This window comes from Narcine bancroftii, chromosome 7 (assembly GCF_036971445.1).
Source record: "Narcine bancroftii isolate sNarBan1 chromosome 7, sNarBan1.hap1, whole genome shotgun sequence".
In the NCBI taxonomy this organism is placed as follows: Eukaryota; Metazoa; Chordata; class Chondrichthyes; order Torpediniformes; family Narcinidae; genus Narcine; species Narcine bancroftii.
The window spans coordinates 149,371,745-149,394,714 of record NC_091475.1 but is presented as its reverse complement, the minus strand read 5'-3'; the positions used below and the strand labels follow the sequence as shown (position 1 = coordinate 149,394,714).

Genomic DNA, 22,970 nt, shown 5'->3' with positions numbered 1-22,970 from the left:
GATGTAGGAGTTAGCCTATGAGGAGAGATTGAATCATCTGTGACTGTACTCGCTGGAATTCAGAAGAATGAGAGGGCATCTTATAGAAACGTATAAAATTATAAAAATGATATTGGTAGGTAGATTTTTTCCACAGGTAGGTGAGATGAGAATGAGGGTCATAGCCTCAGAATTTGTTGTAGATTTAAGACACTGATGAGGAGGAATTGCTTTTCCCAGAGAGTGGTGAATCTATGGAGTTCCCTGCCATGGAAACAGTGGCGGCTACCTCAGTAAACATATTTAAGATTGGATAAATTTTTGAATAGTAGCGGAATTCAGTGAAATGGGGAAAATGCAGGTAGCTGCAGATGAGTCTATCATGAGATCAGCCATGCTTTTATTGATTGGTGAAGGAATCTCAATGGGCCAAATAGCTTACTCCTGCTCCTTCTCTTATGAAACATTGATTTCTTTAGGATTTAATGAAACACTTCATTCTGCAACTATTCAATGTTATCAATACACACATTTATAAGCAGTCACAATTCAACCAAAAAAATTCAGATGTAATGTACATATTACAACAATGAATTTTGTTTTATCATTAATAGTCAAGTTAATTAATACATTAATATTATTTGAGGAATAGCAATCTGCCAACAAAAATGTCACTGTCTCTGTGAACAGGACTTAAAGCACATCTCCATATAATTGAGGAATTTTAACTTTGTATCCTCAGAACCTCAAGCAATTTTAAAACTGGAAAGCAGGTACTAAGATGCAAATCTTGAGGGGAGAAAAAAAAAAGAAGCAATTATCTAATCAATTCTCAGTTGCTCATTTTGATGCATGGGCCACAGATTTTACATCTCTGCCAGCTTTAGTGTGCCCTGATTGAGTTGCCTCATGTTCAGGAAGCTCAACAGCTAAATATCTTTCTCCCTGCTTAAGTGTTCCATCCTCAGAAGCACTTAACCTTAACCCATCCCACATTCACTCCCCAAACCACATCATACCCACTTCCTGTTACCATATGCAACTTAACCAACATTAAACCCCTCTTTTCCTGGACTGTATTCCCCATGACAGGGAGCCAAATTATTAGAATGGCTTTCAGGCAAGAGTCTTTTTAAAAAGAAAAATAAATGTTTAGACTTGGTGTTCCAGTGTTGATCATGACTTGGAAATCCTGTCTCAATCCTCTCCGTCACCAAACCATAATTGATATCAGTAATTGTGTTGCATTTTTGGGTTTTCACTTTCTCTTCCCAATTCTATTTTGAAGTCTTGCATTGGCATATTACAGTAAAATTCCAACAATTTGCAATCAGATCAGATCTACCAGATTATATATTACTCCAATAAGTACACCAATTAACTTTTAACAGGGTACACTGCAGTTAACAGCTTAAAGGGAGTTCAGGAATCAGGTCCAATGTGAATTTAAATAGAGTATGGAAATGATGCCCTGCTGAGTTTAAAGGGAACATGGAAATAGACTGCTGGTTAGTTTAAAGATGTGCTGAAACTGAATCACGAGCCAAATATATGATTTCTGAAAAAAATCTGATAGTGGATTTTCACATTTGTTCAATGTTACTGTAAAATGTGAAAATTGAAATGCTTATATATAGTAAGCAAAAAAGTAGTTCTGAATTGGGTAATTTGGGCACTGAAATGATTTATAGCCCCAAAATGTCATCAAAAGCAGCCAATAATGTACTTGATACACTAAATTTAACATACATTTTCTGAGTGAATTGTTTTCTCCAATATAAGTGATACTGAATTGACAAGTTTGATGTTGCTTATTAACAAGTGGCAGATCCAGTTTCTAAAGTAATAGATCTTAAATATTGAAATGATGCTTTCAATACCACCAGTTTAACACTGTCAAGTCAATTTCTAGCACAACGCAGCCATTATGTTCTTTAAGAACTTGTTCACAATATCTAATCAAATAACACGACTAATTTGCCAAAATTATCTTTTTGTTCAAAAAGTCAAAATTATTTCCACATTAGCTTCCATTTGCAATGTATGTACTATGGCTTACTTACAGAATGCAATTTCCAAGTCACATCCTAATTATTTCAAAATTAAGTTAATAAAAAATGTTTTAGTATCAATAAAAATAATAGAGGAAGTCTATGCTTTGAGTTCCTAGTTTATTTATTTCCCTGATTTCCTACTTCTCTTGATATAATCATTCATGTAATGGCAGTAGATTAAATGATCTTAGCTCTTTATAATTTATCGAAAAATCCCACATTCCTTAAATTTGCAGCCATATTAAATTCTTGCTTATAATTTTTGTATAATTTGATTACAGCAGCAGTAATTGTCAGTGAATTAAATGTTAAATAGATTAAACATCAAGCTAAAATTCAAAAATGCAATGAATTTTCCTTCAAAGTACACTTAGACTGCAGATGCAAGGCACCTCCTTGGTGCTATTGATTTTGCAAACATTGAGTAATGTTTATGGCATTAGGATCAAGGCTCACAATGGATGAGCATTAGCAGACGACATTACAGTATTATCTGGAATATGAAAACTTATGACAAATTTTGGACACAAAACATGAAATTGCTTATCAGTAATCATGAACAACTTGACAAGAATCTAACTTCACAATTAAACATGGAGTAAGATTTTAGTCCATAAAACAAACTGATTCATTAGCAAATTAAATTAATAATCAATCAAGATCCTTAAATGTGGGATTAAATGTTTCTCAATTTATATGAGTGATTATTGGAAATACATGTTTATGCATTTTACTAAATCCACTTACACTTTAGTAACACTTTCCCTGAAATTCAGGTTTGGTTTTAATGACCAAGTCTATATTGGAAATGGTGTTTTATATAAACAGCTTTTCCCAATTTATTAAAAACTAGACATTTTATTAACACGCAATTAAATTTTCTAGCTTCAACATTTTTATATGAAAATATTTTGATAAAATAACAGATTTTTTTCAATTCTTGCTTAACAATGCGATGTTCAAGTATATGACCAAAGCCAAATTAAACATAGGATTCAAGAAGGCTGGTAGTTTACAGAAAAAAAAAACCAAGCAGGCACTAATTGCATTTCTCCCGTGTCTTGCCATTTGGACACGTGGCTTGGACAATGGAAACCCCACTGTAACATTTGACTCTCATATACATTTCATATAGAAAAATACTTTAACTGGACTAATCTTTTCAGTGCAACGTGAACGGAACTGCAGCGCAACAATGATGGAAATATTTTGTAATAGCAAAATGACAATATAAAATTAACACTGCATACATTGGTAAATTACAATTTCCAATCACTATCAACATATCTTCCCTGTTTAGTTGTCCATCTTTTCCTTTATAAGTTTTTCTTAAATATTTTATCATATATACATTTCAACTTTTGTACTCACCAAGTATGTTGAATTGTCTTGTCATTATGGCTCCTTGTTAAAAGGAAGAGGGACAAGAGACCCAGTATGGAACAGTTGGTTGTTAGGAACTGTAGTATTAAACTGTAGAATGCTGACAGGTCTAAAACACATTAGTTATTACCACAAGCTTTAGTGTTAATCTTAGAATTACATTAAAGAATGGCAGATAATGTCAGTGTAATAAACAACATTTGCTTCCAAATCAACAGACTACTTCGTAATATATCTGCTGGGAACACTTGAATTATTTTAAATAGCAGTAAATGTTATTATTGCTCCTACAAAGTTACTTTATAATTTACAGTAATCCTTTTTATGTATGCTTCTTGGTTGGATACAATTTTTCTGCAAATACCAGAATATCCTTGTGTTTCCCTCATCTATTATTATAATCTTAAATGCATTCCATTTTCAAACAGTCTGCTCTGGTGTAACTGAACGTGATGGTGAGCCCGCTTTCTCTGATGAAGAAACTGATCTATTGGAAACTTCGCGTTGTAATTCTTCTACTTTTTTTTGAAGCTCTGTTCGCTTTGCTAAAAGTTCCTTGTAACGTTGATGAATAGGCTCCTGTATTCAGAAAGGAATCATTAAAAAGAGTGCAAAGTCTTTTTATTGTCACCATTCAACAATATTCATGATTATACTTGGCTTTTTTTCCTCCCCAAGAAACGGAGTTAATTTAAGAAGCAAATCTTTAGGTCTCACTAAAAGATTCAGTTAGCATGTTCAACAGTTTTCATTTCAAATTATTAATTTTTAATGGATAATGAAACAATGTTGTTTTGGCCAACAATTCAGAAAATGCCAATTAAGCTAGCAGATTTGGGTAAATTTTTTTTTGCAACTGCATGTAAAATACAATGGTAACAATAAAACATAAAGGGGTTTTACTGAAGTACAAATTACAAAACATAATACTGAACCACGAGATATTAGTAAGGATCTAAAAACAGATGTAGAGGTGGCTTTTAAATATGATCTTAAAAAGTGAAGGAGAAGTGACAGAATGGAAAATTTAAGGATGACATTTCAGAGTACAGGAAAAGTAAAATAGAAAGAATTAAATAAATTTGCAACATTAGCATCAACTTTTATCAAGAAATCACTGCACAGACAAGTGATTAGAACTACTGTCTAAACGTGATGCTTACAAGCTAAGAGGCTGCATCCAAAAGATGAAAAAAAGAAAGGAGAGTTATCAATGATGAGGCAAGCCAGGTAGGGGAAAAGCATGGAAACAGAAGTTAGCACAGATCTCAAAAGGTAGCAGTGATGCAAAACATTGTAGCAATAAGGACTAACAAACTCAAGGAAGATTATGAAGGAATGAAAAGTTTGTGCTATGTTGGCGTCTGGTGTAATTAATAGGTTAAATGCACATGCAGTTATACCACACACCCAAAATGGTTACCTGTGGCCTCATCCTTGGGTTCCAGCGGATATAGTATCCAATCCAGAGCTCCAGATGGCGCAAGCTTGCCACAGGATACAACACATGGTTAGAGTAATTCACGTACAGGGGGTTGATAAACTCTTCCAACTGGCTGTTTATGTAAGCCCATAATGATACAGTATTTTTTTGAAGTTCCTATGAAAAAAAATTAAATAACAATTTTGCAGAGAGCATTTTTCAATGCACATTTTCTAACTTTAATATGCTTAATTACACTTTATATGTCTCTTTCTTTGTCAACTGCTGCTATGTCAAATGAGACTGACAAACCCATTGTACAAATGGTCTTCAATGTAAGTTCTATGTATTAATTAGCTATACATCTTAAATAACAATGTTTATATCCCAAAGGAATATTTATCTGTTAATTATTGTGCAACATCGTGCATACTTTAAAAAAACCATAGATAAATGTAAGTTTTGTGTTATAATAGTCACCTTGATATCCAAGCATATAATTACAATTTTCTTCCCAAGTGGTTACTCTTCATGTTTGAGCCAGTACAATGAATCAAGCTTACTCATACCCCATATAGCATTGATAAACCTTTCCAGCAGAGATCACTGGATGCTGATCAGAAGAAATTATTTATAAAATACCATTGTTTTTGACAGAAGTTATGATTATAATTTAGATCTGTCTAGGAACCTATGAAGGGTATAGGTTTGTCAGGTAACAGAAATCCTTGTATTAAAACTGTGATTATTTTCTCCAAAGCACTTAGAACATTATAAGATTCTTAAAGTTTTGATTAAAATTAAAAAGCAAAGAACATTTCCTCTGTTAGGGAAACAGTCATGGGAATCCTACTTAAAACTATGGGGAATTGTTGGAATATTAAAGAGTATAGAATCACACATATTTTATGTTTATTAACAAAATCTAATACAATTTACACATTTGTCAGTGTATATAATGCATGTTTTTATATCTCTACTCATACCTCCATTATAAAGATCAACATTGGTCCATGACAATAAAGGGTAAATTAACATCTAGAATTTGATCAGACTCACCTCTTTCACTCTCTGTTGTTCACTATTTAAAAGGAATGTTCCAAACAAACAGCTATACAAATGGTCAAGAATTGTTATGAGGAAAAACTCATTAAACTCAAAGGCTGTTGGGAACTGAGAAAATAAAAGTTAGCAGACATTCAATTTAAGTTGACTAACATTTAATAACAAAAGACAAAACTGAGCAAACTGAACGGATAAACATTAAAATTGAAGATCAACAAACTCAATTTTGTTCTATTATTAATCATCCAAAATAAAATAAAAATCAATAATAAGAGATTAAGAAATGTAATATTCAGTTCTGGGATTATATTTCAAGTTTCAAATTGTATTTTTACCTCTACATTGTTCCTTTGAGACAGCACCTTGGAATATAGTAATATTAATCATACATCAAAGAATGAATACATATCTCTCTAATGTAATCTTTTAGGAACTTTTGTCCAAATTTTAATTGGATAAGAAGAATCCCATACAAAATTTCATTCCCATCTTAAACTGCAATCATCAGTAGGATAGAGTCTGTTCTGCAGAACAGTTCAGTCAATTTTCATAGCAACTTGAATTATTACATTTGTCAAATTAAAGAATTAGATACAATTGCCATCTGGTGAGTCATGTGGCACCCTTTCCATCATAGCCTACGAGTTTAGACCAAGAAACATCTGCACTCTCCACCCACACCTATAGAAGTGCCAGCACCAGAAAACTTCACCTTAAAAGAATAGACCAAGATTATGGGGTGGACAGGGGGCAAATCACTTTTTTTTTGCCATACAAAGCTAACAGTGGTGACTTTGATTTGCAAATTTTGTCCGTCCAACGATGTCACTTGCAGATAGACACTATCCCTCATTTGAAGAATTGAAACCAGACATAGAGATTGAATTGTTCTCCGTGCTGAGACAACTACAGAGCCCAAATCAAAAGTAGACAATATCACAGTCAATGGAATTGGGGAGCTCAGAGAAAAATCAACACAACTGAATCAGTTACCAACAGAATTATTCAAACATATAATCTATTGGGAGAAAGAAAACAGATTTTATTAGTAATATAAATGTCAAATTCTTCATGGTTGTGATTGATAACATGAGATAAAAGGAGCAAGTTGAAAGGCATTACCTGTCTTATCATCTGCCACACACAGTCAATAAACTGCAAGAAGACTGGTGATCTGTCAGCATCTGTATGGTTCTTATCACCATGTCCCACTCTCTGTAAAGAGAGTTGCGCACTAAATAATCTACATTTAAAGTAGTCTTAATGGAACGCATGAGTTAAAGCTAAAAAAAACATTATTTCCAAAGAGGGCATAAATCGCAATGTGAAGTAACAAAAGGATGCAAAGTACTTCCTCAAATAAACAAATTATTCTACAACTCAAAGAATCACTAGGGAAAGTGGTTAGAAATCTAGCATAATATTTTAATAAGAGTGACAAATTAAAGCAAAAACCTGGAATAGCACTGGGAACAGATTAAATCAAATCAACTCAAGCTATTACAGGAAGACTTATAGTAAAACAGAACAATCTCATTTGTCAAAGTGTTAAGTACTGGTGCATAATGCATTACTGTATTATTGGAATAATTCACTCAATAAACTCAGTATTAAAGAGCAAGTGAATTTCCATATTGTTTTGGTACTTACTCACAGGTGGGTATAACTTTAAAAGATTTCAAAATAAATATAACACAATTAAAATTAAATATAGGATATTAAATTATTAAATGATATCTAAGTTTGCTAACAGTTTAGATATGATTTATTGATGACTTATATTATAATACATAAAAGAGACAAATAAATATAATATAAAACTAGTTAACAGAAAGTGGTACACTAAAACAGAATAAAAACTAATTGGCCCTTAAAGAAGTGAACTGCTTTGAAAGATAGCACAAAGATGATATGCTAAAAAATGAAGATTGAGAATGGATTCAAACAGTTCATCCTCTTGTAGGGGAAGGAGGGGGGAAATAGTTAAACCCATAATGGTCCACTGAAGAAGTCACAAGGTATCAAGTACGGAGATTCAAGGGATTTACAACAGACCTAGATGTCAAAACTAAAATTGTATCCTAAACTTTGAGGAACTGTGGCAGCAGAGCAGATTTGGGTACTGTAAAACACTCAAAATCAGGAAGGACGCTCACCAGTCCACAAGCAGCATCTTCCAGCTACTCCTGTTGGGCAAAGGATACAGAAGTAACGAGCTGAGGAACTGTTTCTTCCCATAAGCAGTGAGACTGCTGAATACTAAAACAACTCTCCGTGATTCCACTATTTATTAAGAATATATATTTCAATACATGTTCATATGTACTATGTGTACTCATTTGTCTGTATTAGGTCTGAATGCATGTTTTGCATTGTTCTGCACACTGGACCAGAGAATGCTGTTTAATTGAGGTGTGGTACAATCGGATGACAAATGAACTTGAACTTTTTTAAAAGCTCAATTTTTTTTCTTTCTTGAAACTTGCAGGGTAAAAATAGAGTGCAAGCGTGATCCAAAGACGACATGGAGACGGGAAATGAAAGGGTCTCTCAAAACTGGCAACTGGAAAAACAAATAAAACACAAAAGTCTACAGACACTGTGGTTAAAGTAAAAAGAATGCTGAAGAAACTCAGCTAGGCAAACAGTGTATTTTATAAAGCAAAGATAAAGATACAGAACCAACATTTCAGCCTTGAGACCCTCATCAAGGTATCTGAAGAAACATGATAGGCTAGATGTATGAGGTTTGTATAAATTTTAAAGATTTGAAAGGTCTAGATTTTTTCCTTGATTTAAAAAGTTGAACACTAGTTCGCAATCCAATCTGGTGTCTTAAATGCAAGTAACTGCCCAAATTACAATTTCTAATTTATATTTGCACTTTTTCTTGTTTTTCTTTCCATCTTAATCCAATTTTACATTCTCCATTTCCTTTTCTGCACCTGTTTTTCACTTTTTTTTGTTTCCTTGTCCTTTATTGGCTGAGCAGACGAGCAACTGCACCATTGCCAAGTTCACAGCTGAAATGTTAATATTCCTATACCAATATTATTTTGATGCTTTTGTATCTTTACATGATCAAAAATTCTGAACATCTCTGTTAACCCCAAGTCAAATCAGCAATTTCTTGCCCAACATTTTAGGATATGCACACAGTAAACACAACTGGAGAAGACCAAGCCGCAAGAGACTAGCTACCCAACTGAGCCTGAAGAGTCACAACCGGAGGCTGGTGACATTTATTAATAAAACATTCAAATTTGGATTGGATTGAGTTATGTATTTCAGGACAGGATGACTTGCTAAGCAGCACTAAATGCGAGCAGCAACAACAAAACTGCTGCCACGAATGATGATGGTCAGATTGTTTTGAGCGAAGGGGAAAATAAAAACACTGGCATTTGGGTCCAAAATAAATACACTCGAGTCTAGCTCCAATCTTCTACTCTAGGAGACGTTTAAAATATTCTACTTTATCACAGTTGGATTGATACACAATGGCAAAAATAAGACATTTAAAACAGACGTCACAATCTCAGCAGAAACTACCAAATTGACAAAATCATTAAAACTGAGAGAATGGCACTAAATAATATGCAAAACTTCATTCAATATCTTTAATGGAGTAAATGGATAATTTTGTGTAGTTCTTCCATGTTTTTTTCAGGTAGGGTTACTTTGAAATGTTGCATTGAATTATTGCAAAAAGCACAAATACTCACAAATTGAAATCTATGGCCAAAGCCAAGCCATTCTTTTTCAATAAGGACTTCAAAGCCTCTAATTGTGCGGTAATAGCTGTCCAACATTATCATAGCCAAAGATGTCAACTGAGCTGTTCGATCCCAACCATCACTGCAATGTACCACCACAGATGTCTTTCCAGATTCAACTTTGTCAGCAATCCTCAAAGCACCAGCTAAAATAAGCTACAAGAATAATAAGCATAAATTGAACATGTAAACTAAGTGAACTGGTCAAGTGTTAATTGAATAATGGAAAAAATTGAAAATAGAGTCATAATAATAAATACGCGAAATAAAATAATTTCACTAAAATTTGCAACATTCTTTAGCAGTTGCATCGCTTTATATGAATTTCTAACAGTGTCCATGCTCTTCATTATGCTGATGTGTCAGAAGTACGAGGTAATATAGTAACTAATACTATTTTAAGTTATTGGGAGACCATGTACCTGAATTTTGTTTTAAGAACAGCCAACTTTTCTACTTTATTCTAAGTATTACATAGATGCTACATTGAATGGATAAAGCCCAGGAGTGGATGAACTAAACTTTCAGGCCTCATGCTTAGCGTAGTGGTTTAGTGCAATGCTGTTATAGTGCCAGCGACGGGATTCCAATTCAGTGCTATATATAAGAAATTTGTACATTTTCCCTGTGTCTGCATGGGTTTCCTCCAGGTGCTCCAGTTTCCTTCCACCCTTCAAAAATGTACCGGAGTTGAAGGTTAACTGGGTGTAATTGGGGCAGCACGGGCTCATGGACCAAAAGGGCCTGTTACTGTGATGTAGGACTGCATTTTTTAAAAAAAATGGAATTTAAAACTTTAAATTTAAATGTAAAAATTTATTTAAAAATTTAAGTTTAAAATTTAAATTTCCACTTTCAAGATGCTAAAAACATAAATGCATCTCCCAAAGACCAAAACATTATCTTGTAGTCAAACTTACTTTTATGTGTTCCAACCAATGTGTGGATTCTAAATTGGATAACCAATGGGATTCTTCTATGTTGGGATAAACAATTTCCTTCAATTTCCTTAAGGATTCTCTCATTACATGTATATTGTGGATATCCAGGAAGACCAGCTCTGCATTCTGATAAGCATCTTCATTTTCATAGCCACCGCCCTTTGCCTGAGCAAAACATAATTCAAGCAAAATAATCACTATTCCCAAGTCAGTAATTAAACATAAATACACTGGCAAATCAAGCTACAAAGGAAAAAAAACGTCAGCGTCATCTTCTATCCTTAGTGACATGATGAATGAAACAAGCCAAGTCCAAGGATATTTGTTACATGCTTTACTATCTATGAAAAATGTTTGTGGACTCATTGTAGATCTAGTGCCATGTATTAAAGCTGTAAGTCTAAAGGATGTTGTGTTTTTGACACCTACTTCATTTATCACCAAGGGACAATGTTAGAAGGTAAAGATGACAAGGAAGCTCAACTAAAGAAACAATATTTGATAGCTATGAGCCTCCATGACAAACCTGAAGACTGTTTGCATATTTCAGAGAACGCAAACTTGGGTTAATTCTACAAGAACAACACTGCAAATAAAAATCACGCACCTTAGGAAAATTAAATGCAATTAATTGACTAAGATATTAAACCTCAAAGCTTCCTCCTCTAAACATAAAAAATGTGATGAACATTCACTAAATGTTATACCTTTCATCTCACCTTCACCCACTTATTGCAACTTGGTTTCAGTTGTACGCACACGCACTCCCAGTCAACACCACCTTCTGCCCCAGCTCCACAGCCTACAAGATGCACTCACCGCACTAGCACATTTAAAAAATACTGGTGGCAACAGCATTTAAATAAATCATTGATTGGACAGAATTCAGTGAGTAATATGTCAAAAAGAGCATAATACACAATTCTTTAATAATTGAGTTTAGAAAATTGTTAGTTCCAAATAAATTTTAATAAAATCTACATTACCTTGTTAGCTACAGCATTAACACTGGGCCTAGCATCAAAGATAAAGATTTTATGAGACTGTGCATTGGAATCCATTATAATCTGGAGAAACTTTTCATCATCTTTGCTGCGTTTTCCACTCATACCAACCAGAGGCTGACTGCAGCGAGTGATTGTCGCCTGACTCTCTGGATGCATCCACGACACCACCTGCCAAAAAGATGAATTATCATAAAATCATAATTTATTGTAGATATAAATGTGAATTTATTTTGCAAAGCTGCCATTTGCACCATAGATCTTTGGAATATACTTTCAAAAAATAACTTTGTCTATTCACAGTGTTTAAATTGTGGCATTGAGATTGAATCTGAAGTATTTTGACAAACTTTCTATTGCATTTTTAAAAGTTAAAAAATCAGATTAGAAAAGGACTACTTTACTAACAAACCCACATGTGCATATCACCATGGCAAAAATGATCACGATATTTGATTATTATTATAATTTCACCAAATAACCCAATTTATTAGATTAGTCCTCTGTTCACAATTCTAGCACTGAAATGATTAGAATATACAATAAATCCAGGTGATTGAAATTCACACATTAAGGAGAAGTGAAACATCGATTCCTTTAAACTGCACCTAAACCGTGGCCGTGGCCACGCAAAGGACCTAGACAGACGTGTTTTGGTTGAGCTCTCCGTTAAGAGTGCTAAATATGTGTTTAAAGCTTGAAAGTCAAGATTTTCTTCATCAAAAATAGATAAAACTAACACAAAGAAGCCAAGGCAACCAAGAACAAGACTGAAGAAGCTCCTCTTCAACAGGGAACTTTGGGTGAAAGCCCAAAAGGGAGTGGTGCAAAAATGGGGATGGGACCAGCAGAACTAGGCAAAATGGGGAGTCAGGTCAAGAGCTGAGCATCATCCTGTAAAAACTGGAGAATCTCAGTAATCAATCATTAGTGTTGAAACAGCGATGAGAGATATGAAGGAAAAAAAAGAACAAAATTAAAGAGATCGTTGAAGATCTGATGGAGAGAATGGGTCAAACAGAAGTTGAATTGACGAAAACGCATGAAAAACTTGAAGCTTTGGAAAAAAAAGTCAAAGAATGGGAGTTGGATAAACAACGACTGCTGGATAAAATTAACCATATGGAGAACGTCAAGCGATGGAACAATGTCCGAACTATTGGACTAAAGAAAGGAATTGAGCGAAGAGACCCCATGAACTTTTTGCAAAAATGGATCCCACAAGTGTTGGGAGAAGACAAATTTGGAGAAAAACTGCACATCGAGAGAGCTCACCGAACACTTGGACCCAGGAGCCAGAGACCAAGACCAGTTCAGGTGAGGCTTTTAAGCTACTGAGAACAGGAGATAATTCTGGGAGCAGCATTTAACTATTCTGAACAGAATAATGGCAAGCCCAAGGTTGATCATGAAAAGGTACTTTTTCTTTCAAGACTTTAGCCCAACCTTTTATTAAACAAAGAAAATAATTTGAAGATGTGAAAAGACGATTACGTGGAAAAATTTTCAATGATATGCCCCACGATTTTGAGGGTCGAAGTAGCAGAAGGAAACTGGCGACTCTTCAAGACCAAGAATAACCATATAGCAATTACAGTACTGAAACAGGCCATATCAGCCCTTCTAGTCTGCACTGATTTACGTGAAACTTCAACTAGTTCCACCTACCTTCTCCCTGCCCAAAACCATCCAAACCCCTCACATTCATGTACTCATCTCTTCTTCTTTGGCTTGGCATCGCGGACGAAGATTTATGGAGGGGGTAAAAAGTCCACGTCAGCTGCAGGCTCGTTTGTGGCTGACAAGTCCGATGCGGGACAGGCAGACACGATTGCAGCGGTTGCAGGGGAAAATTGGTTGGTTGGGGTTGGGTGTTGGGTTTTTCCTCCTTTCCCTTTTGTCAGTGAGGTGGGCTCTGCGGTCTTCTTCAAAGGAGGTTGCTGCCCGCCAAACTGTGAGGCGCCAAGATGCACGGTTTGAGGCGATATCAGCCCACTGGCGGTGGTCAATGTGGCAGGCACCAAGAGATTTCTTTAGGCAGTCCTTGTACCTTTTCTTTGGTGCACCTCTGTCACGGTGGCCAGTGGAGAGCTCGCCATATAATACGATCTTGGGAAGGCGATGGTCCTCCATTCTGGAGACGTGACCCATCCAGCGCAGCTGGATCTTCAGCAGCGTGGACTCGATGCTGTCGACCTCTGCCATCTCGAGTACTTCGACGTTAGGGGTGTAAGCGCTCCAATGGATGTTGAGGATGGAGCGGAGACAACGCTGGTGGAAGCGTTCTAGGAGCCGTAGGTGGTGCCGGTAGAGGACCCATGATTCGGAGCCGAACAGGAGTGTGGGTATGACAACGGCTCTGTATACGCTTATCTTTGTGAGGTTTTTCAGTTGGTTGTTTTTCCAGACTCTTTTGTGTAGTCTTCCAAAGGCGCTATTTGCCTTGGCGAGTCTGTTGTCTATCTCATTGTCGATCCTTGCATCTGATGAAATGGTGCAGCCGAGATAGGTAAACTGGTTGACCGTTTTGAGTTTTGTGTGCCCGATGGAGATGTGGGGGGGCTGGTAGTCATGGTGGGGAGCTGGCTGATGGAGGACCTCAGTTTTCTTCAGGCTGACTTCCAGGCCAAACATTTTGGCAGTTTCCGCAAAGCAGGACGTCAAGCGCTGAAGAGCTGGCTCTGAATGGGCAACTAAAGCGGCATCATCTGCAAAGAGTAGTTCACGGACAAGTTTCTCTTGTGTCTTGGTGTGAGCTTGCAGGCGCCTCAGATTGAAGAGACTGCCATCCGTGCGGTACCGGATGTAAACAGCGTCTTCATTGTTGGGGTCTTTCATGGCTTGGTTCAGCATCATGCTGAAGAAGATTGAAAAGAGGGTTGGTGCGAGAACACAACCTTGCTTCACGCCATTGTTAATGGAGAAGGGTTCAGAGAGCTCATTGCTGTATCTGACCCGACCTTGTTGGTTTTCGTGCAGTTGGATAATCATGTTGAGGAACTTTGGGGGACATCCGATGCGCTCTAGTATTTGCCAAAGCCCTTTCCTGCTCACGGTGTCGAAGGCTTTGGTGAGGTCAACAAAGGTGATGTAGAGTCCTTTGTTTTGTTCTCTGCACTTTTCTTGGCGCTGTCTGAGGGCAAAGACCATGTCAGTGGTTCCTCTGTTTGCGCGAAAGCCGCACTGTGATTCTGGGAGAATATTCTCGGCGACACTAGGTATTATTCTATTTAGTAGAATCCTAGCGAAGATTTTGCCTGCAATGGAGAGCAACGTGATTCCCCTGTAGTTTGAGCAGTCTGATTTCTCGCCTTTGTTTTTGTACAGGGTGATGATGGTGGCATCACGAAGATCCTGAGGCAGTTTACCTTGGTCCCAACAAAGCTTGAAAAACTCATGCAGTTTGGCATGCAGAGTTTTGCCGCCAGCCTTCCAGACTTCTGGGGGGATTCCATCCATACCTGCTGCTTTGCCACTTTTCAGTTGTTCGATTGCCTTATATGTCTCATCCAGGGTGGGAACCTCATCCAGCTCTAGCCTTAGGGGCTGTTGAGGGAGCTGGAGCAGGGCGGAATCTTGGACTGAGCGGTTGGCACTGAAAAGAGATTGGAAGTGTTCTGACCATCGGTTGAGGATGGAGATCTTGTCGCTGAGGAGGACTTTGCCGTCTGAGCTGCGCAGCGGGCTTTGGACTTGGGGTGAGGGGCCGTACACAGACTTTAGAGCCTCGTAGAAACCCCTGAAGTCGCCAATGTCCGCGCTGAGCTGTGTTCGTTTGGCGAGGCTAGTCCACCACTCAGAACTGCACACAATACTGCAAACTTGGCCTCACCAATGCCAATGAGGTGAAGGATTTTCTGCCAAGTTTGTAAAAAAAGATAGAGGTTGCCAAGGTAGAAGATTGTGAAATATTTATGGAACTTAGTAACAGTATTTTTTTTTTAAATTTTTGCTATCATCTTGTACCTACTGTTTAAAAGTATAAGTATAGAAATGTTCATGGCGAGCTCAGTAAAAGGGAAAAAAATAATCTGGGAAAAGCAATATCAGGGTGGAGTCCCTGGTCTAAGGGGGAGAATGGCACCTGGAAACGAGTAATTAAAAAGATGGCACTAAAGAGAGGAGTTCTTCCTTGGGAGATTCCATGGGCTTTTTTCACAGGCTTTCGGAGATCTACATACATGTCACCATCGGGGCAGGAAAATTGAGTGTTTTTTCTTTACTATTTAAAGAGTCTAAGAGATTTAATTGCTAAAAATAGAATAAGATGTGTTTCTTTATATTTTTATATTTTAAAAAAAGAAGAATATGGATAGAACATTAAAATGTATTAGATTTAATATCAATGGAATTAATGGAAGAGAAAATGGGTCTTGGCATACCTTTAAAAATATAAAGAAACACATCTTATCAAATTGGAATATGTAAATTAAAAAAAGATGGAGAGCAAGTAATATCAAACTTCACTTGCATCAAAAGCAAGAGGTGTAGGGACTTTAATTAATAAAAATAATAATAGAAGAGGCAATAACAAATCAAGCTGAAAAATTTGAAATATCACATTGTAAAATTCCTGCTGAATCATGGACATTTACCCCCTAAACTATGACGATGAAGACTTTATGAAAGATATTGTTTTAAAAACCACAGGGGGAAGACAAATATATTGATTGAGGGAGATTTCAATTTTTGTTTAGATCCAATATTGGATAAATCAGTGAGAACAATAACAAGGGTGAAATCTGCAAAAACAACATTAATATATATGAATGATTTAAATTTAACTGATATATGGAGGTGGCTCAACCCCTTAGAAAGAGACTATTCCTTCCATTCAAGGGTACACGAGTCACATTCAAGAATTTACCTATTTTTAATGTCAACTCAGTTACAAAGTAGAGTGGTAAAAACAGAATATTTGGCAAGACTTCTATCAAACCACTCGCTATTAATGTAACTATTATGATAACGGAAAATCAAGAAAGTATGTACAGATGGCGTCTTAATGCTACATTACTAAAGAAGAAGGATTTTTATGAATTTATTGAGTCAGAAATATTTTGTGAAAACTCTCTTCCTTCAACTGACAATAGTTTTCTAATATGGGATACACTTAAACCTTACTTGAGGGGACAAATTATTTCTTATATGAAAATTTTTGAGAGAGAATATGCAAGAGAATTAGAAGGTTTAAAGAAAGAGTTATCAGGAACACAAGAAAAATATAGAGTATTAGAGAATTTTAAAAGTTACAATATAACACACTACAAACAAAGAATGGAAAAAATGATACTAAAAACTAAACAAAAATATTATGAGCGAGGAGAACGGGTACACAAAGTGTTATCTTGGCTGATAAAAGCAGAGGAGTTATCCAATATGATAAAAGCAATAGAAACAGAAACTGATACAATAACATACAAGGAAAAAGAAAGAAATATGTTTAGACAATGCTATATGAAACTATATAAATCAAAATTAGTAGGAGATGAAAATGGAAGAATTTTTAATAAATGTTGAATTTCCTAAACTAGAAGAGAGAGAAAAGATTATTTATATGCAACTTTTACAAGGGAAGAAATAGAGAAAGCTTTAGATACTCTACAAGCTAATAAGTCTCTAGGTGAAGATGTGTTTCCTCCTGAGTTCTATAGACAATTTAAAGATTTGTTAATGCCTCTTTTGATGGATGTGTTGGACCAGGTGGTGGAGACCCAAACCCCCCTGGAAACTTTTTCAACTGCTCCAATTTCAGTGCTACCTAAGAAAGATAGAGTCCCACTAAAAACCTCATCATACAGACCAAGTGTAAAATGCAGGATTCTGTTGACACCGTGTTTAAGTGAAAAAAAAAACACACAAATGATGGAGAAACTCAGCAGGTCAAACAGTGCCTTTATATAGCAATGGTGAAGATACATCACCTGGAGCCTGAAACATTGGTGATGTATCTTTACATTTGCTATATAAAGGCACTGTTTGACCTGCTGGATTTCTCCAGCATTTGTATTTTTCTTCATAAAGACCAATATCACGTCTGAATGCAGACTACAAAATTATAGCAAGGCACTAGCTAATAGATTGTGTGAGTATTTACCAAATACTTACTGATCAGGTAGGATTTTTTAAAGGAAGATATTCTTTAAATAGTCTAAGTAGATTATTCAATATAATACATATATGACAAAATCATTGAATCCAAACATAACTATTTCTTTAGATGCAGAAAAGGCATTTGACTGATTAGTATGACCTTCCTTATACAAAACACTGGAAAAATTTGGTTTAGGCAGAAATTCATAAATTGAATTAAAACTCTATCATAAACCACAAGCTAAAATTATAACTAATAACCAACTGTCATCTATTTTTCCCTTGAGTAGATCGAGTAGACAGGGGTGTCCCCTATCACCAGCATTATTTATTCTAGCTATTAAACCTCTGGTGGAGACTATAAGAAAAGATCCAGATATTATGGATGGGCCTCAAAATTGGACAAGAAGGACAAAAAAATTAGTTTATTTGCTGATTATGTGCTATTATATATGTCTGACCCAGCTGAATTACTGATACGATTACAAACAATATTAGAAAAAATATAGTATAAGGATATAAAAATAAATATGGATAAAAGTGAGAATACCTTGCCGAATTTTGATTATGAGTTATATCAAAAAGGCAGTAGATTTAAATAGAAGGATAGAATTAAATATTTAGGAATAATGACAGATTGTAGTTTTATGCTAAGCTGGCAGTTAGAAATTTGACATGCACACCAAAGCCTTGAAGTCGAGACTGGTCTGTTGCACTAGCCATCACGTTTATATGGGCCCCAGGTGCTGATGTCGGGGCACTGCATCATCGGAGTGCCGCCCTAGGATTGGCAGGTGTTCCCACCACAGTTCACGGTCTTCCCGTCATGCAGGAGGTCACCTGGGACAACAGCCAGTGTCATCCCAAGGTCCGTGTGGTCACTGTGTTCATCAAACATTTTGTGCGCCAGTCCACATCTCCATGCGTGGGCTGCTACGAGATAAAAATTTACAAAATTTATATAAGCTTAATTATATCCCTGTTCTAGAAAAAAAAATAGAAAAAGGTTTACAGAAATGGAAAGATCTGCCGATGACATTAATAGGAAGGGTAACTTGTATAAAAATGGTAATGCCAAGACAACAGTATCTCTTTCAATCGTTGCCTATTGTACTAACTAAAAACTTCTTTAAATTATTACATAATTGTATAAGACAATTCCTATGGAATAACAAAAACCAGAATTGCACTGGAATAAAATGGAAGGACTTAGACTTCTGGATTTTAAGAAGTTTTATCTATCAGCACAAGCAAGATTTTTATCATCTTTCTTTGAAGAAAAAAGTCCCCCTCGTGGATATGAATGGGACTGAATTCAATTAAAGAGGATACAATGAAGGACTTTATAAGTGGAAGGTCAAATCAATAACAAAAATAACCAGATAATCTTATATTAATACACATGATCGATTAGAATATGGCAAGAAATAAATGAATGTATTGGGGAAAAAGTAGGTCTATCACAGAGGACACCATTATGTAAAAATGTACGACTGCCTATGAATCTGGGTAACAAAATATTGAATTCATGGTATTTCAAATGAATAAGATATATTGATGATTGTTATATGGAAGAATCTCTTATGTCTTTTGAACAATTAAGAAATAAGTATGGAGTAGCTAATGGGACTTTCTTCTGCTTTCTCCAGTTAAGATCATTCTAAAGAAAAATATGGGGACCAAACTTGGCCCCACCTGAAGTTAGTGAGATGGAAAGAACAATTTTGGCTGGGGAATATACCTAAATTTATATCTAGGATGTACTTTTCTCTCTAAAATGAAAGTGCAAAGCCAGGTTTACAGAGATCAAGAGAGAGATGGGAGTCAGATCTAAGAGTCGCAATAATGGAAAGATGTTGGTCTGATTGGTGTTTGGATAGTATGACGTCAATTATAAATGCAAGGTATGGATTAGTGCAATATAATTTCCTACACCAATTATATCTCACACCACAGAAGTTGCATAAATCAAAATCTGAAATATTGGAAATGTGTTTTAGGTTTGGGATAGATAGGAATGTTCTTACATGCTATGTGGTTGTGTGTGAAGGTGAGACCTTTCTGGCATGATATTACTGAAATACTAACAATGATAAAAGGGTGGCTACAGACGACCTGTAGCTTTATCTTTTGGGCAATTTTATTGAAACAAGTAACAAACTAACTAAATTCCAAATTTCATTTGGTAAAACAGCTTTAGTTGTGGCAAAAAATGTGTTGCGATTACATGGAAGTCCAACTCCCCTCTACAGAGAGCACAATGGAAGACAGAGATGAATAGTTGTATTCCTATGGGAGAAAAAAAAAATCACATAAATTTTTTAAAAATATGACATTTATAAAAATATGTAACCATATCTGGACTATATAGGGTCCCAAATATAAAAATGTGCATTTATTATAAAAATATATGTGACCTTCCTGATGAAAATTGTCTTTTTCTTTAAATCTAATTGTAAGCCCTGACGGTGTATGTATTTATACTGGGAAGAGGGAGGGAGGGAGGGAAAAGGGGTTGTTGAGTTTTGATTTGCAAGAACAAAGAAAGTTATATGCATATATTTATTGAAAATGGAAAATTTTGATATATATATTTATGGAAAAAAACAAAATATTTTTACAAACTGCACCTCAACTACTAATTAAAACAAAGATGAAAAGAAAAGATATAAATGTAACCAGTGTTATGAATATCTCAGAATGTGCTAACCTCATGTCAATAGCAAAATATCAGTTTAACTGCATATTTTTTTTAAAACCAGAGAGAAATTTGTAGCTGTATTTTCTGAAATTAAATTAGAGTTGTGTCACTCACTATTTCAATATATTTGATAAGATGAGCTAAAAATAAATGTCAAACAATTATAAAAAAAGGGGTATTTATTTGATGCTCTAATTTTGTTTTCTAAACAGTCAGCCAACCAATGATTGATTCAAAGTTCAATACGTGATAATCGCCAGATTTAAATAAAAAACTGTTTCACAGCAAAGTAAAGGAAACTGTTCTTCATGTATAAAATAGATTAAGGAAGATGCCATTTCACAGATGCTCAAATATAATTCAAGAATCATCAATATCCATAAATACTTTGCACTTACTGGTAGACGACCTCTAGATCTGAAAGCTGCTACTTTCTTCAACTCATCTTCTGGAACATTCTCTGGTACTAACAGTAGAGCAGGGTAAGTATCGCAAAGTTCATAATTTTCATTTATCCTACTTAGTTTCCAGCTTTCATTGGGGAGACCCTAAAGCAGTTAGCAGAAATAAGAAGTGATTCTTCTTGCTGAAATTCACATCAATGCATAATTACAAAGTTTCACAACAGTTAATGTGGAACTAAAGAATTCCTGAAAATCATAAATTAATTGATAGATTAATTTACATTTGCTATATAAAGGCACTGTTTGACCTGCTGGATTTCTCCAGCATTTGTATTTTTCTTCATACAGACTAATATCACGTCTGAATGCAGACTACAAAATTATAGCAAGGCACTAGCTAATAGATTGTGTGAGTATTTACCAAATACTTACAGATCAGGTAGGATTCTTAAAATATCAAGTTTAACAGGATAGACAATAATTTGGTTAAAAATAATAAAGAAGAAATAGGAGGGGTAACCACAAAGGTATGAAATTCCTGAATGTGCAAGTGAAGAAGCAAATGGCACCAAGAGCAGATGGTAGGGAGGGAGGTGAGGATCGACACTAATGAAAGAGTCGGAGTTTGGGTTGGAGACTGAAAGGGAGAGTTGCTGTGAAAGTCAGGATGCAAATTCTGGACATTAGAATTTACAGACTGCAGTGAATGGAGGACAAATAGAGGATAGCTGGGGTTTGAAAATATCAGACAACCTATTGTCGAGTCAGTGAATGATACCACAAAGTACAACATGACAGTTTTTTATGTGAAATGAATCATTACTGAAAATATAATTTAGGTTACCAATTACATCAGTTGTAAACTGTCTAGATCAAACCACCAAAGAGAAATAAAATAGAATTGGTGGAGATGTTACAGAATTTGTTTCAGAAGTGAAAGATGTTCATCAGGTTTCAACAGATTTTGTCTGGACAAAATTAAACCCATTCAACAAGGTCGGGTCAGATACAGCAATGAGCTCTCTGAACCCTTCTCCATTAACAATGGCGTGAAGCAAGGCTGTGTTCTCGCACCAACCCTCTTCTCAATCTTCTTCAACATGATGCTGAACCAAGCCATGAAAGACCCCAACAATGAAGACGCTGTTTACATCCGGTACCGCACGGATGGCAGTCTCTTCAATCTGAGGCGCCTGCAAGCTCACACCAAGACACAAGAGCAACTTGTCCGTGAACTACTCTTTGCAGACGATGCCGCTTTAGTTGCCCATTCAGAGCCAGCTCTTCAGCGCTTGACGTCCAGCTTTGCGGAAACTGCCAAAATGTTTGGCCTGGAAGTCAGCCTGAAGAAAATTGAGGTCCTCCATCAGCCAGCTCCCCACCATGACTACCAGCCCCCCCACATCTCCATCGGGCACTCAAAACTCAAAACGGTCAACCAGTTTACCTATCTCGGCTGCACCATTTCATCAGATGCAAGGATCGACAATGAGATAGACAACAGACTCGCCAAGGCAAATAGCGCCTTTGGAAGACTACACAAAAGAGTCTGGAAAAACAACCAACTGAAAAACCTCACAAAGATAAGCGTATACAGAGCCGTTGTCATACCCACACTCCTGTTCGGCTCCGAATCATGGGTCCTCTACCGGCATTACCTACGGCTCCTAGGACGCTTCCACCAGCGTTGTCTCCGCTCCATCCTCAACATCCATTGGAGCGCTTTCATCCCTAACGTCGAAGTACTCGAGATGGCAGAGGTCGACAGCATCGAGTCCACGCTGCTGAAGATCCAGCTGCGCTGGATGGGTCACGTCTCCAGAATGGAGGACCATCGCCTTCCCAAGATCGTGTTATATGGCGAGCTCTCCACTGGCCACCGTGACAGAGGTGCACCAAAGAAAAGGTACAAGGACTGCCTAAAGAAATCTCTTGGTGCCTGCCACATTGACCATCACCAGTGGGCTGATATCGCCTCAAACCGTGCATCTTGGCGCCTCACAGTTTGGCGGGCAGCAACCTCCTTTGAAGAAGACCGCAGAGCCCACCTCACTGACAAAAGGCAAAGGAGGAAAAACCCAACACCCAACCCCAACCAACCAATTTTCCCCTGCAGCCGCTGCAACCGTGTCTGCCTGTCCCGCATC

General features: G+C 36.4%; 1 protein-coding gene across 3 annotated transcripts in view; it reads right to left on the bottom strand.

Annotated features, from left to right (window-relative positions):
- Positions 1-22,970, bottom strand: part of mtmr2 (myotubularin related protein 2) — a 79,624-nt gene that overhangs the window by 6,108 nt on the left and 50,546 nt on the right. For 2 of the 3 annotated variants that reach the window (XM_069890780.1, XM_069890781.1), the window contains 8 exons: positions 20,818-20,967; positions 11,608-11,796; positions 10,601-10,786; positions 9,630-9,836; positions 7,027-7,119; positions 5,899-6,012; positions 4,840-5,016; positions 2,684-3,995 (listed from right to left, as the gene is read on the bottom strand). In XM_069890780.1, the coding sequence (XP_069746881.1) occupies positions 3,837-3,995; positions 4,840-5,016; positions 5,899-6,012; positions 7,027-7,119; positions 9,630-9,836; positions 10,601-10,786; positions 11,608-11,796; positions 20,818-20,967 (1,275 nt within the window). In that variant the 3' untranslated portion in view covers positions 2,684-3,836. Of the gene's footprint in view, positions 1-2,683; positions 3,996-4,839; positions 5,017-5,898; positions 6,013-7,026; positions 7,120-9,629; positions 9,837-10,600; positions 10,787-11,607; positions 11,797-20,817; positions 20,968-22,970 lie in introns of those variants that run through there. The other variant, XR_011342082.1, reaches the window with a different exon arrangement.